General features: G+C 51.7%; 1 protein-coding gene across 11 annotated transcripts in view; it reads right to left on the minus strand.

The window, feature by feature from the left end:
• Positions 1–2008: 2008 nt before the first annotated feature.
• Positions 2009–14961, minus strand: part of ATE1 (arginyltransferase 1) — a 99576-nt gene continuing 86623 nt past the window's right edge. For 2 of the 11 annotated variants that reach the window (XM_036264881.1, XM_036264888.1), the window contains exon 14: positions 2010–2258. In XM_036264881.1, the coding sequence (XP_036120774.1) occupies positions 2080–2258 (179 nt within the window). In that variant the 3' untranslated portion in view covers positions 2010–2079. Of the gene's footprint in view, positions 2259–14961 lie in introns of all 11 variants that reach the window. The other 9 variants (XM_036264890.1, XM_036264889.1, XM_036264882.1 and 6 more) reach the window with 8 other exon arrangements.

The raw sequence follows: 14961 nt of genomic DNA on the forward strand, positions 1-14961 counted from the left end.
AAACGCCGCCCACAGGGCCCACAGCAGCACGGTCCCCAGACAGGCTCCGGCCCCGCATCCCTCGAAGCAGCCCACTCGAACCCTGCACTGAGGGGAGACTGAAGTCTTCTCTCCTGTGATAGATACTCCAGAGCTGTGATCCCGGGAACGCCCTTCTCCACGCCAACCTCCGAGACAAAGGCACCGGGGCTGAGCACCTGGCCATCGGGCGCCCGGGGCGCCAAGACAGACCCCACGTTACTGAATCACACCGAGAGTGCTCACAACACTCGGACATCCCAGCTCAAACGTCTTCCTATTTCCCTACGTCCGTAACTCATTGTTGAGAAAACAGCGCATAGAACACAGTTCTATTGATATTAAAATTACGTATGTATGTGTGTGTGTGTGAGACAATTCTCTCTTTCTCTGTATGGCAGAATTTCAGATTATTTTTACTTTATTTATACTTCTCAATGTTTTCATTGCTTACAGTATCACTTTTGTAATCATTAAAAAATTAAGCTATTTTCATTTCACAGGGAAAAAGAACAAATATCTCTAGATTCTGAAGGCAGTTCCAAGCAAGGCTCCGCCAAACGCTCTCGGGAGACTGTTGTGAAGGAGAACCCAGGAGAGCGCAGAGCCCGTGCGGCCAGAGCAGCTCTGCGCGCCCCCACCAGCCAAACACTTGCCCGCGGCAGGTGTCTCACACTGAACAAACATGTAGTTTGGACGTTGACTTCTAGCCATTTGACTTTTAAAATCATTATTTTATGAGCCCTCCTTTTACTCTAGCTTATGTTTTATCTAAATTCAGTGTATTTAGAAGAAAAATTTTAAATCAGCAATGAGATTCTACTAAGCTTTATAGTATATTTTCCAAAGGCCCAATTGATGGAAAATAGAAAAATGGGCAGAGCAGGGTCTGGAAAGGACTCCGTGGCCCAGCAGCGGGCAAGAGCCTGGGCCACACGAGAAACACCTCCCACTCCTCACGGTCCCCACCATGAGCATCGGCCTCTCTGCTGTCCCCCAGCACAGGCCTGCCACCTCGACAGCTGCTCCATGGGCAAAGGACCAAACAAAAGAGGGGGGGGGGGCAGCCTCCGCTGCAGATGGCGTGTGGCACCTCGCCGGCAACACCCCACGCAAAGAGATGGATCGTTTCACCCGACGCTGGGACGAGGTCAGGATGAGTCCTGGGCAGTTAAACGTGACCTGCACCCCAGCGACGACACTGGTCAGACAGTAACTAATTCTTAGCCAGTGACCAAAGGCCGGGGTCCTCCGCTCTGAGGGATGGAAGCCGGGTGCACACGGGCTCCTGGCGAGGCTCACACAAGGCAGAAGCCAACACTTCTCTTTAAAAACTCCACTGAATGAGTTTCTGGAAACAGAGCAAAGCACATGATACATGACCAGGTGAGCGTCTACTTTCTTGCAAACTGGGGGCTCTGGGGGACAAGGGAGCACGAGCAGCAGCTCCCCCAGGAGGGCTCGCGGCCGAGACAGCAGACGTGAGGGGGCGTCCTGGGCAGACGGATGTCCCGCGTGAAGACAACGCCCGCACCGTCTGCACTGCCTCCTCCTTTCACACAGAGGACACAGCGCAGAGGACACAGCGCGACATCCAGCAGCAGCCTGACCTGACGCCGTCGGCATGGCCTCGCTCTCCCAAGAACGTTTTCTGAGCAACGAGACAGACCTCACACCTCCTTCCCCAACTTCAGGTGTTGTTTTGTTTTTTTCCTTTTTAGCATAAACTCATGTTTTAAATGGATCTGAGGAAACAGTCTGTTTTCATTGCTAACAGAACAAAAAGCACAAGTGTAATTTAATTACTTACGATTTACGTATTGCTTTTACTTCCAAAATAGTAACGATAAAAGTTTACCGTATCTTGTTCATAAAACAATCTTCTGAAATGACAAACCCCAATTATGAGGCCAGGTCATAACATATTTTTAAAACCTTTATATTAACCATGAGATTCTCACAAATACAATGCCACAAAATAGTTTACAAAAGCCATATAACAGTCAAAACAGGAGAGACTGGCGGGTGGGCCCGGGGCCTCGGCGTCTGGCGGCCACAGGCTCAACTCCGGAACAGCAGCATCCGCTCGGCGCAGGCCTGCCCCACCAGGCTGGCGTACTGCCGCACGGCCGCGTCCTCGCTTGGGTCCCGCTGCTGTCTCCGGTATACACCGTAAGGCACGATGGCTTTCTTGTGGAACACCCGCAGCCGGTCGGGGTCCTTGCTGCAACCTTCATCCGCTGCAACAACAAGATTCTGGTTAGAAAAGTCACAGAGCAAACGACTTCTCATTTCCCCGTGGAAACACTTACTGGACGGTGACTGCCAAGCACGAGCTGTGCTCTCAGACGAGGTCTCACGGACACTGGGCCCGACCTGAGCTGATAAACATGAGCCGCAGCCTTGCTGGGAGGTGATTGATTCCCGAAACGTCGGGGAGACAAAGAACTGCATGCAACTAAAACACTGGCCTTCGACACCTCTGCATTTTCTCACGATGAAGTGTACGACCCTGGCGCCTTCTGGAGTCAGGCCGACACGCATGTGGCCAGCACGCTGCCTGTCTGACCGGGCATCCCACCCACGCAGCAGTCGGGGCGATGGGCACCACCTGGGAAGGGGCAGGTGCACACAGCGACGCAGGACACCCAGAGCCTGCCGGTCCTGCCACCAGGGCGGCTCCTTCCCCTGTCCCGTGGGAGAGCACCCGGCTCTCAGCGGGCACCCTGCACCCAGAGGACAGCTGGTTCCCAGCCGTCTCCGCAGTGCACCGTGACCAGGTTCTGGCTGAGACTACACAAGGTGACGTCTCTGAGGCTGCTTCCAGAAACCTTCACAAGGACAGCTGGCCCGCGCCCTCTGCCTCTCCACTCTCCGATCCTCCTCCACTCTGCCCGCGGAACGAGGACGGCAGGCGGGCCATCTCGCCGCAGTCTTGGGGCTTGAGGGGAAGAGCTTGCCCTCAGCTCCCCGAAAACAAAACCAAGTAGGAACCTGGGTGTGTGGACACAGGGACAAGCTGCCGTGCCAGCCGACTGCCCCGCCTGGACGCGGCACAGAATGGAGAGACTCTCTTCGTCAGCAGCTCCTCCTAGGCACCGGCCCTGTTCTCACTCACCAGTTCTAACCCACACAGAACCACGTTACCATGGCACCGAGACGGGCACCGTCTCCTCACTGGCTCGGCGAGGCCACTCGGGAGAACGCCAGACAGTGGCAGTGCCCCAGGACCAGGCTTTTCTCAAGCCTTTCAGGGGGGTGAGGACCTCTGTCCTGAGACGCATGCACACCCGTGTTCATGGACACACGTGAGGATGTTACAGCGACACTCTCGTACGGAAACTGAAACCACCTACACGTCCATCACGAAGACCAGGTTCAACACGTCAAGGTACACACACAACAGAAGGCCGCACAGCAGCACAGACGACGCGAGAGAATCGGGCAGAAACCGCAGACAGTAGGAACCACTGCTCCCGTCACCCCTCTGGCTCCACCAGATGGCTCAGCACAGCTCCCTGGAGGCCTCCGCCTCCTACCCAGCAGCCGCTGCCCTTGCTCCCTGCACCGCCCTCGTCACACTTCGCGCCAGCCGAGCGCTTGCTGCCGGCTTCCCTCCCAGCAGAAGTGCTATGAGAACAGAGACCAGGTGAAAACTGCGACTGCGGTGCCCTTCCATTTCCCGCGTGTCTCAGACGACGGGCGACACACAGCCGTGCCCAGCAGCATGTGCAGGGAGCACACGTCGACCCTGACGGCTATGTCTCAAGAGAAATCCACATTGTGGGACACGCACACACATACTTACACGTGCACAGTTACACACCCCCACACACGTGCGCGCACTGTTACACATCCACACTCATACACACATGTACTCACACTCCCACACACGTGCACACTTACACACCCACACTCGCGTGCACACACGCACTCACACACACCCACGTACACTCACAATCCCCACTCACATACACTCATACACATTCACACACACATATACAAATATTCACATATACACACACTCATACACAAACACATTCACACACACTCTTACACACTCATTTTTCTGGATTTTCTACAATGAGCATAAGGTTGTCATAATGTAAGCAGCTCCAAGGCTGACTGACGCACTCCATTTCTTTGCTGAGCTCGGATCTCCCAGAAGACAGAAGCGAGGTGCCAGTCCCCGCGTCCGTAAGTCCAGGCTGTTCCGGATTTCTCAGGGCCGGCCAGCTGCACCCTCGCTGCTCCAAGCGGCGACCAGCTTCCACACAGCCAACGCAGGCCAGCACTGCACTGGATCCCCCACACGCCACGCTCTGATACTCACGTTGGCTGGATTCCATTCCGAGTTGTTTTGTGATGGAAGCAACAAATAACACATGTTTCTTCCTCAACTGATACTATGTTCTCTGCTAGGTATTCATTAACTAATCAGGGTCAGTCGGTCAAGATCAGTTTCAGAAGAGAAGAAGCACACTGTTCCGCTAGTGTCTGAGAGAGACCCCGTTTCATGGACTTGTCTCACACGCGACCTGCCTCCGTCCCTGAGAGAGTGAGTCAGGGCAACGGCACTGCAAACTGACCTCATTCTGTGGCTGTGCAGTCATCTGAAAGGGGGGTGCTAACTAATGGTGCACCCCCCCCCCAGGAGAAGTGACACGCGAGCAGACCCGCTCCCACTGAGCCAGAGCCGGGAAGGCACGATGGACGAGGAGGGAGGAGCAGCCTCGGATTCCGCTCTCCCAGGGCATGCCCAGAGACCAGGTGAAACAGCACCGTGGCAAGAGGGCTCCTCAAAGCACCTGCTTCATCCCATCGACCCCCAGATCCGGCCCGCTGCCCTGCCTGACCCGCTCTGCAGGAGGAGCTGGGGAGACAGAAGCCAGGGGGCTTCTCCCCACAACCTCTCCCCTCCTCCCCACTCCCTGCTTTTCGGCAGCAGCTCCAGGGGCTCCTGAAGTTGCCGAGGTTCCCGCTCCCATGGGCAGCCCGGCCCTGGGCCCGTTTTACTGTCCAGCCTGCTGCTGCCGACCTCTGGGTCACCTCTCCCCGTACGAGATGTTCTCCACTGTGAACACTGTGGTGGTTCTGGTGTCGCCAGCTGGACACACCAATGTCAGAGTACACACTGCTTCCTACAGAGTCCGCTGTCAAATGGAGACGGAAAACCCATGTGCTTCAAAACGAGAACACTGAGCGTCCACTGGGGCACCACCCTCCCGGGGAAAGGGACAGCACACACAAGGCGCCCTGCCTCCTGCAGCCGGCTCCTCCTAACGTGCCGGCCACCGCCACCCCTGCCACCCAAGGGGAGCGCCGCGGCAGGGAAAGGGCCCTTCAGGACGGTTACAGTCCGACAGACAGACAGACCCTGGTCACGATCGGGGAGAACAGACGAGACGCGGAAACATCACCCAGCTGCACAGTCCTCCAACCTCAACCCCGGGGCTTCCAAGAGCTGGGATTTTAAAGTACGTCTATATGAAAGGATGTTTAAGTTTTCACCTTTATCCTAAAGTATTTTAGGACAGACATACTTTAAGACAAATGAATGGAACACCCTAGCAAATAAAAACATAAGATTTGACATAACATCATCTTCTTTTATGTAGAATAAAATGCCAATCTCTAATTTTTATTCTTTTCTAGTATAACATACAAAAATAAAAACAGAAGATTAGGAAAAGCCCAACATGGTGTGTCGTTTACATCAACTGTTTCAAGTAGACTCTGGTAGGAAGTTTGTGTTGTTTCACTTGTTAAAGCCAGTACAGCCGACCCTTGAACAAAGTGGGTGTTAGGGTCACCGATCACGTGGTGTAATTTCTGACTCCCCAAAGCTTAACTATGGACAGCCCACTGCCGACAGGGAGCCTGCGGACGACATGGCAGCGGATCAGCACGTGTTCCAGATGTTACGTGTGGCACACACTGTTCTCACACTAAGTGAGCTGGGGAGAGAAGAGGCTACTAGTGAGACCAGGGAGAGAAACATGCTCGGTGCTGACACTGCCGAGCTGCTGTGCGCATGCAGATGACCTGTCCGTCTGTCCGTCAGCACCTACCTCTACACTCTTCTATGATGCAAGACGCTGTGCATGTTGCGGTCACTACTAGCACTAACATAAAAACACAACAATAACGGGAAAACCTGCCCCTTGCAGGTGTGCACACCGCTTGTGCATGGACGGCTAGGCCCCAGCACACTTTCCACACCGCTGTGTGCGGTCGCGGTCACGACACAGTGCTGGGGTCGCTCCCCTCACAGAGCCGCTCCCCCGCAGCACCGGTGGGTGCGGTTTCTCCAGCCACGAGCACAGGCTGCAGAGTAAGGTGACCAGACAGTAAGACCCCCGCACTGCACCGATCTGACGGGGAATGTCGCTCGCCTACGTACGGGCAGGCCGTCCACTGCACACGAGCTTGCACACGCTCCGCACGATGAGGGCTTAGGTGCCAACAACCCAGAAACGTCCCCTCCGGTTCTGGCCGCGGTGACGCGGTGACCACACGCAGATTCGCACCCACGCAGCAAGGCTTCCTCCCTGGCTGCACAGCACCATGACTCCCTGCGAGAGCTGCGTGGCAGTGGTTGTCACGAAGGTCATCCTCTGCCCGTCTTCCCGCGGTGGCGGCGGCGGGAGCGGGAGAGGCACGCGCACAGTGACTTCACAGGAACGCACGGCCGGCTCCGCCCTATCGCTCTTCCGTGGCTCCGAGAATGTCTCTGCAGTCGCAATCCTTGCTCCAGGTTTGCCTTCGTCTCAGGGTCCGAGCTCTGAACATCAGCACAGTCTTCACGATCGGGACTTCCTGCCAAACGCCTAAGGTCGCAGGTCAACGGGAGCCTCTCGTCTCCACTGAGCCGCCTCCACCCAGCCCTCTGGTATGGTGCCTACGAGCAGGTGAATCCTCCAGGATCCGTGTCTTTACACCCTCCGCCAGGCTCTGCACGGCATCCGGACGGCGTCCTCCAGCAGGAGCTGCGGGCTCTGCACGGCATCTCTGGGCTTTTTCTGTAGTGACGCCTCTTCCGCGGCGCTGTACTTGCAGACCTTCCTGTCCTTCCTGCCGGGCTCCCACCCTTCCCAGGGGGCACCACGTGTAACGAGCTTTGGTCAGAGATCCTGTGCTGGGGGCAAGTGGCCACTCTGACACCATGGGTGCTGAGCTCATGAGGTTCTGCATGGCCAGGGGCATGGTCCAAACACAGAACCCGGGACGCACTCCCTTACTGGACAGGTGGACCTCACGGACAACACGGATGGAACCAATCCAAAGAAGGGGTCCGGCTGTCTGGGTCTTCCTGTTGCACAACCCAAAGACCAGCAGGTGGTGTTGATCTCTTCCCTTCGAGAGGTGGGGCTGAGCCCTGGCTGCCCTGGCACAGAACAGCACAGCTGGCCGGTCCCTTCCTGCCTGAAATCCTGGTCCCTGCTTCTCCTTCCTCACTAACAGACACCTTCTGGCCTTCCAGAGCAGGGCACTTCCGCCGCACTGAAGACCTGTCCTGGCAGACAGCCTGTCTCCTCGGTGACTCGCTCCCTTTCGTCTAGGACTCACCTGCTGCCCCTTGGTGGCAGAAGCTACTCCTCCTGTCATCCTGACATTTTTAAAGCCAAACCTCTAAAATTATTAACCCATTCCTTGTGGCATCAAAAACGATGCAGCTTTAGACCCCTCACCTTCCTTTTGTCCCATAATGACATCACTTCTTCTCAAATCTTATTAGTCTATAGCAGGTGGCCTTCCTTTGAGAAGCCCTGCCCCCAGGTGAACGCTGCATTTTCCGTACAAGATGCAAAGCTATCTCGCAAGTGCAAGGTTTTGCGCCTGCTGGCGTAGCTGCAGTGATGGCCTCAAACATCTTTTCCTTCGATGGTCCCGATGCGGGATTCACTTATCTCGAAATGACGGCAACCTCCACTGCAGACCTCAGTCCATAGCAAGCACCTCGACTCCTCAAGATGCCCTGACTTTTCTCTGCTTTTTGGGAGCAGTTCCACCATCAATGGTGGTGCTTCAGATGGGCCCATGTGTCAGTCAAGGTTACAATGTTGCACCAAACAGGATGGCAAACACTCCAGAGCCAGGAGCTCGCTTGCCTGCGACAGGCGATTTGCTGGAGAGGGGAGCGCTCACCCGGAGGACCAGCATTACAAGGCTCCTTCGTGGGAACTCACAGCCGCTGAGCCCCGACCGCAACCCAAGTGCCCGAGAGGATCACAGCAGCACAGGTGGCGCTACAGTTACTTTATGTAGTTATGACTTAATAATGCGTCGTAACCTCTGTTTACATTCTTCCCCACAGCAAATGGCGCTGCGTACAGTCTGTTTATGTGCGTAAGTTCTGATCAATTTAAAGCTACATTTTTTATGAGAGATTTGTGTATATTTTATGTTAGTAAATAATAGACTACTATCTACATATATTTTATACATTCATAACATAGGTTTTTCTTAAATTTTTCGCTATTTCTAGGCTACATGGTTCATCTGGTATTTTTCAAATTGTCACAAATCTCCAAAAAAAATCTCCAATATGTTTATGAAAAAAAAATCCATTCATAAGTGGATCCATGTTGTTCAAGGGTCAACTGTACTTCATTTCTATTTATTCAGATTAGAGAAAAGGCTTTAAAATGATATACAAATCAAATTTGGGGGCAATATACAAATTTCAAAAACCAAAGTCCAAGTTGGCTTGTGATGCTGCTATCTATTAATATATATACATACAAACACACAAATGCCTCATAAAATTTCTAAATTTATAGCATTTTTAGAGAAACTTATAGCATAAAAATTAATCAAACTTAATAGTTCTTTTTAGTCCAAATACTTCCGAGGCCTTTATATCTGGATCAAAGTAATCAAATGCATAGTATTCTTATATATCAACCAGCTACGCACTTCTTAACATCATACAGAATTACAAAAAGTGGTAATAATGAATTTTTAAATTCTCATCCTCTTCAGTATTTATTTATCCTAGTCATTTGGAGATACAAATACATTTGGTCTCAGTGTTCTGATACTTCAGAAGTTCGTGGGTTGTTAGGTATTATAAACAACGTGGTGTTCTAACTCACCAGATTATGAAACTCAACCACAACTTCCTACCAACGTACTAGAACACAGCAGTTTCCTTGACTACACTCTCGAGACCACCACATGGAGCACGGAAAGGGAACATAACATCACAGAGACAAGAGCGTATCTTTCCTAAAAACCTAAATTGCAGTTCAAACTTGGAATGTAACTCTAGAACTCTGCCTACCCAAAGATGCCAAGAATATCACCTAAAACAGCCAGTGCCGCCCTGACTGGCGCGGCTCAGTCGGCTGGGCATTGCCTGCGCACGAGAAGGTCTCGGGTTCAGTTCCAGGTCAGGGCTCAGGCCCAAGTTTCAGCTTCAATCCCCAGTCAGGGTGCGCACAGGAGGCAGCCAATCACTCTCTCTCACATCAATGTTTCTCCCCCCCCACCCCTTCGCCCTTCCTCTCTCTCTCAAATCGATTTAACAAAAACATATTGCCTTGGCCGGTTTGGCTCAGTGGTCAGAGCGTCAGCCCGTGGACCAATGAGTCACAGGTTCGATTCCGGTCCAGGGCATGGACCTCAGTCCCAGTTCATCCCCGGCCCTGGTCGGGTCGTGCGGGAAGCAGCCTGTCGATGTGGCTCTATCACACTGATGCTTCTCTCCCTCCCTCCCACTCGATCTGAAGATAAACAGAAAAATGTTCTTGGGTGAGCATTAAAAACAAAACCCAAAAAACCCTCATATTTACAACTGCCAGTAATTTAAGGAAAGGGAACAGAGGTCAACAAGACATGTAAGAGAATGAAAAGAATGATACAACATAAATTTTAAAATATTTCAATAACTTGAACTAACAACAAATTTTCTGGGAATTAGTCATCTCCGAAATTACTACTCAGTGAGCATGTTACTCTTAAATATCCCTTTAAAGCATAAAAAAAAGCTTGTTCTGAAACTCAAATAATATAGAAATCCATGGACAGTGACGTCAGCCCCCATCCACAGCCTCTCTCCTTGGGCCACCAAACCTCTACCCAAGTACAGGTTTAACAAGTTCATGAGATACATGTAAATATGTAAATGCAGAGTTTTCTATCACATTTTTGTCATACCTTAAATTAAGGCCATCAAATCAAATCAATCACCTTTTCAACAGGTGCACTGTGTTCAGGTCAGAGACCACTGATCATTAAAGACAAAGTAACTCGTTTCTGTTTTCTGGGCATAACAGTCTGCAGTTTTATGATTAGTTACAGTGACAATAAAGACAGGTGCTGATTCTTGGCACATTATTCATAGTTTTAAGACCAACTTGAAAGCTAAACAACGAAAAAAAATACCAGATACTTAAAATATTGAAAATAGCCCTGGCCTGTTTGGCTCAGCGGTTAGAGCGTCAGCCTGTGGTCCAGAGAGACCCGGGTTCGGTTCCCGCTATGGGCATGTACCTCGGTTGCAGTTTGTCCCCAGCCCTGGTTGGGTTGTGTGGGTGGCAGCCAGTCGATGAGTCTCTCTCACAGGGATGTTTCTCTCTCTCTTCCTCCCTATCTCCCTCCCGCTCTATTTGAGGATAAATGCAAAAATGTCCTCGGGTAAGGATAAAAAGTGTGTGTGTGAATATAAATATAAATGTAAATATATATATATATATATATACATATATATATATAAATAAAATAAGTTGTTAGGATTTATTTATTAAAATTTTTTTAAAAAAAGGCATCCTAAACCCTCAAAAACCCGTGTGGTCACCTTGCACTGTCCCCTGATGAAAGCCCTCTCCGTGCTCGGGGGCAACCTACTCAACCACACCGCCCCGCCCCGCCCCGCCCTGCCCCACACCACCTCACCCTGCACCGCACCGCCCCACACCGCCCCACACCACACCGCCCCGCCCCGCCCCGCACCACCCCACCCTGCAGCACACCGCACCACACCACCCCACCCTGCACCGCACCACCCCGCACGGCACCACCCCGCCCCGCCCCGCCCCGCACGGCACCACCCCGCACGGCACCACCCCGCACGGCACCACCCCGCACGGCACCGCACAGCCCCGCCCCACCCCGCACCGCCCCGCCCCACACCACACCACCAGCAGCCCCTCGGGGGACCTTTCGGGCGGTGGCAGAAGCAGCCAAGCTGGGCACAGCCTGCCACCCAGTGAGGGACGCTGCCCACTTCCTGGGATGTCCTGGGGACACGGGCCACAAGGACTCTCTCCACCTTCCGTTCTAACGTATCACAATCAATTCCGTCAGCTGAAAACCAGAGGCAACCCCGCAAACTGCTTTTCTGGGCCACGCCGGGCCGACTCGCGATACCAGCATGCTGTCGACTCGATGATGTCTTCGTCTTCAAGGAAAACGGGGGACAAACAACTGCTTGATTTCCCCCAACTTGATTCACAGGAGATAACTACATCACAGGTGCCTTCAAAGAGAAAGAATCTCGAGATCAAAGCTTCACTTCTCCTTCTTAGGGGACTCAACTCATCATTATTCTCACAGACTCGATCACTCACAGGCTTTCCAGTTCTATTCCTGCACTTTGCTACTTATCGCTGCGGCATTATTACAGAAACATGGAAACTCTCTCGTGCGGACAGCTGCATAAATAAATGGCAGGCACCGGAATGTTAGCGAAGCTTAATTTTTGTAGGCAAAGTATGATACCACGGAAGAACATGCATTTTTAAAATCAAGCATGAAAGAACTAAACTCAGGAGTCAAGCTCAACCAGGGAAGGTCCAAAGTAAAATATGACTTGGAGTATTTCACAGAGGCACTAATGAACATTTTCCTAACTGTGAGGGAGGGAGCAGAGACCGGAGAGGGAGCGTTCCTATGGCAGCAGAAGCTGCAAAGCGGAAGGGACCACGAGAATGGAGCCAACTCCACCAGCTCACCCCTCAGCCCTGACTCTGGGATCACAGATACTGTTTGGTAAAACAGTGAACTAAGAAAACAAACCCAAGCTTAGGTTATTTGTAAAATATCATTTAATAACAGCTTTTGGGAGATGTGATTCTCATACCATACAATTCAGCCTTTTAAAGTGTACAAATCAATGGTTTTTGCGTATTTACAGCTGTTTAGCCATGACCATCAATTTTAGCTCATGTTCAGCATCCCAAAAAGAAACCTCATACCTGCTTTCTGTCCCTCACTTTTCTCCCCAGCATCCTGAGCTCTAAGCAGCACCAACCCACTTCCTGTCTATGGAATCACATGCATGTGACTTTTTGGGACTGGTCTCTCACTCACACGTTCCCCAGGACCATCTGCTCCGTGCAAGTGTCAGCCCTCCAGCCCTTTGTACCGCCAAGCGACACGCTGCTGCAGGCACCCCGCTCCCATGCACCCCGCCTGCAGCTGCTTCTGTGGGTGAGTCCTACCCAACACCAAGAAGGCGCCACCCAAACCCTCCCTGACGCCACCGTCACCTGACTCACACTGTTAAACTATCACGAACAATGTTATAAACGCTCATGTACAAGTTTCTGTTTTCGCTTCTCTTGGCTCTCCACCCAGGGGGAAATGGCTGGGTCCCAGGCTCCTCCGGGGCGAGCCGAGGGAACCCCTGCCGTCTGTTTTCCAGGCGCCGCACGCGTCACGGCCCTTCCAGCCCAGGCAGCCACGCGTCCTCACCGGCAGCACTGGCCGGGTCTCCACCGTAGCGCCAGGGTGCGAGGTCGTCCACGGTGGTGTGCCGTGCATCTATCTCCTTGACAGCCGGCCACGCGGCTTCTTTCATTTGCCTGTCGGCCATGCGTTTCTCTTTCGTGAAGAATCTATTGAAATCACCTGCCTCTTTTCAGACGGGCTGTCTCACCGCTGAGCTGGAGCGTTCCTTCTTATTCTTGTCGACACGCGGTCTGCGGACACGGCCCCCTTCTCTGGACGGTGCTTACTCTGCTGACGGTGTCTTCCTTCATTTCGATGAAGCCCAATGTACTTTTTCTTTTGTTGCTTATTTTGTTGCCATACCTGAGAAACCACTTCAAATTCTAGGTCATGACAATTTACCTTTTTATGAGTAAAAGATTTGCGGTTTCAGCTCTTACATTTAGTCCCATTCCATTTTGAATTAATTTTTGTGTATGGTGTAGAACAGAGAAACAATTGCATTATTTTGCATGGATATCCAGTTGACCCATTTGCAGCAAAGATTCTTCTCCCCCTGGAACGGGCTCAGCGTCCCGTCTGCACTCTCCAGGGCACTGCCCTGTGCACCCGCCTGTGCCCGGGCCACAGTCCACCGCTGCCCCTTTCTCAGGACCACCGTGGCTCTCCCAGTCCTTTCGCTTCACGTGACTCTTAGGACCAACCGTTACCTCTGCAAAGAAGTCAGCTGCACTTTAACATGCCTTCCAGCTCATGCGGTTTGCAATCTTTTTCTATTGATTTAGGTCTTCTACAATTTCTTCCAACATTTTACATTTTTCAGAATATAAGTGTTACACTGCTGTTAGATTTACTCCTAAAACTTCTATTCTCCTTATTAGAGGCAGTTATTTAACTTCTTATTGTAAATTAAGCTGTTGACTTTATTTACTCTTACATGGTTCACTGTGAGTGTACAGAAACAAAAGTGATTTCTGTGTTGACCTTCTGCCCAGCAACCCTAATGAGCTTGTTCATTATTTCTGATAATTTCTTGAACACATATTTTAGGATTTCCTATATACAAGGTTATGTCATCTCCATACAAAAAGAGTTTTATTTCTTCTTTGCCAATTTGGATGCCTTTAATTTCATTTTCTTCCCAAACAGCCCTGGTGAAATATCATTTTTTTTTAGAAAATAAAAAGTAATTTTGTTAAACTAGTGATATGATGTTGACCAAGAAGGAAAACTTCTTGGCTCAAAGAGATCATATTACAAAATGTAAAACATGAGTCACCAAGATAACCCTAAGCAGCAAGAACTTCAGACTCGCTTCAGTGGTGGGTCACATGGTGACCGGCCTGAGAGAGGTCAGGAAGGGGAGGAGGGCACGTCCAGACCGCAGTCCATGGCATGCAGTCTGCCAGCCTACCTCCTGCCTCGGGCACTGCAGGGAGCACCTGCTGACCTGCACATCCCTGTAAGCGACCAGGACAACCCTCTGCTCATGACAAACAGGTCACACACCCTCCAATTTCCACTCTACGTGTTCTGACCCTTAAATACTCTCTTAAATACTTCTAGCTCACCACCAAGGTTTACCCAAACGAAGGCTGGATTTAAAACCTGACAACAATACAATGAAAAAAATATGCAATCAAACATGCAGAACACGGCACTGCAGAATCCTTCAGAAACGACGGGCACCTGGCTGGCCCAGTGCTGTGAGTTCAGGCATCAGGGCCCGTGTGGTCAAGAGACCTGCTCCATCGTCGCGTGAGCAGACACACGGAGAAAGATGAGAGTCAGGTCTGTCAGAGAAGGGAGGTGCAGTGTGGCAGGGAGAAGGGGACAGGTCCTGAGGGCCAGGTTGGCACTGGAGGTGCTGGGGAAACCCAGAGCGTGAAAGCAGGTAAGAGTGAGTGTGTGTGAGTGTGTGTGTGTAAGTGTGTGGGTGGGTGAATTGAGAGTTGTGAGAGTGGGGAGGAGTATGTGTGTGGGGGTGAGTGGGTGTGTGTGGGGGGAGTGTGAGTGGAAGAGTGTGTGTGAGGGAGGGTGTGAGTGGGAGTGTGGGGGGTATGTGGGTGTGTGTGGGGGTGAGTGAGTGTGTGTGACTGGGTGTGTGTGGATGTGAGAGTGTGTGACTGGGTGAGTGGGTGTATGTGTGTTGGTGTGTGAGTGGGTGTGTGGATGTGAGTGGGGGTGAGTGGGGGTGTGTGGGTGTGAGTAGTGGGTGAGTGGATGTATGTGTGTGTGAGTGTGTAGGCGGGTGTGTGAGTGGGGATG

Source organism: Molossus molossus, unplaced genomic scaffold (assembly GCF_014108415.1).
Source record: "Molossus molossus isolate mMolMol1 unplaced genomic scaffold, mMolMol1.p scaffold_m16_p_17, whole genome shotgun sequence".
Classification (NCBI taxonomy): Eukaryota; Metazoa; Chordata; class Mammalia; order Chiroptera; family Molossidae; genus Molossus; species Molossus molossus.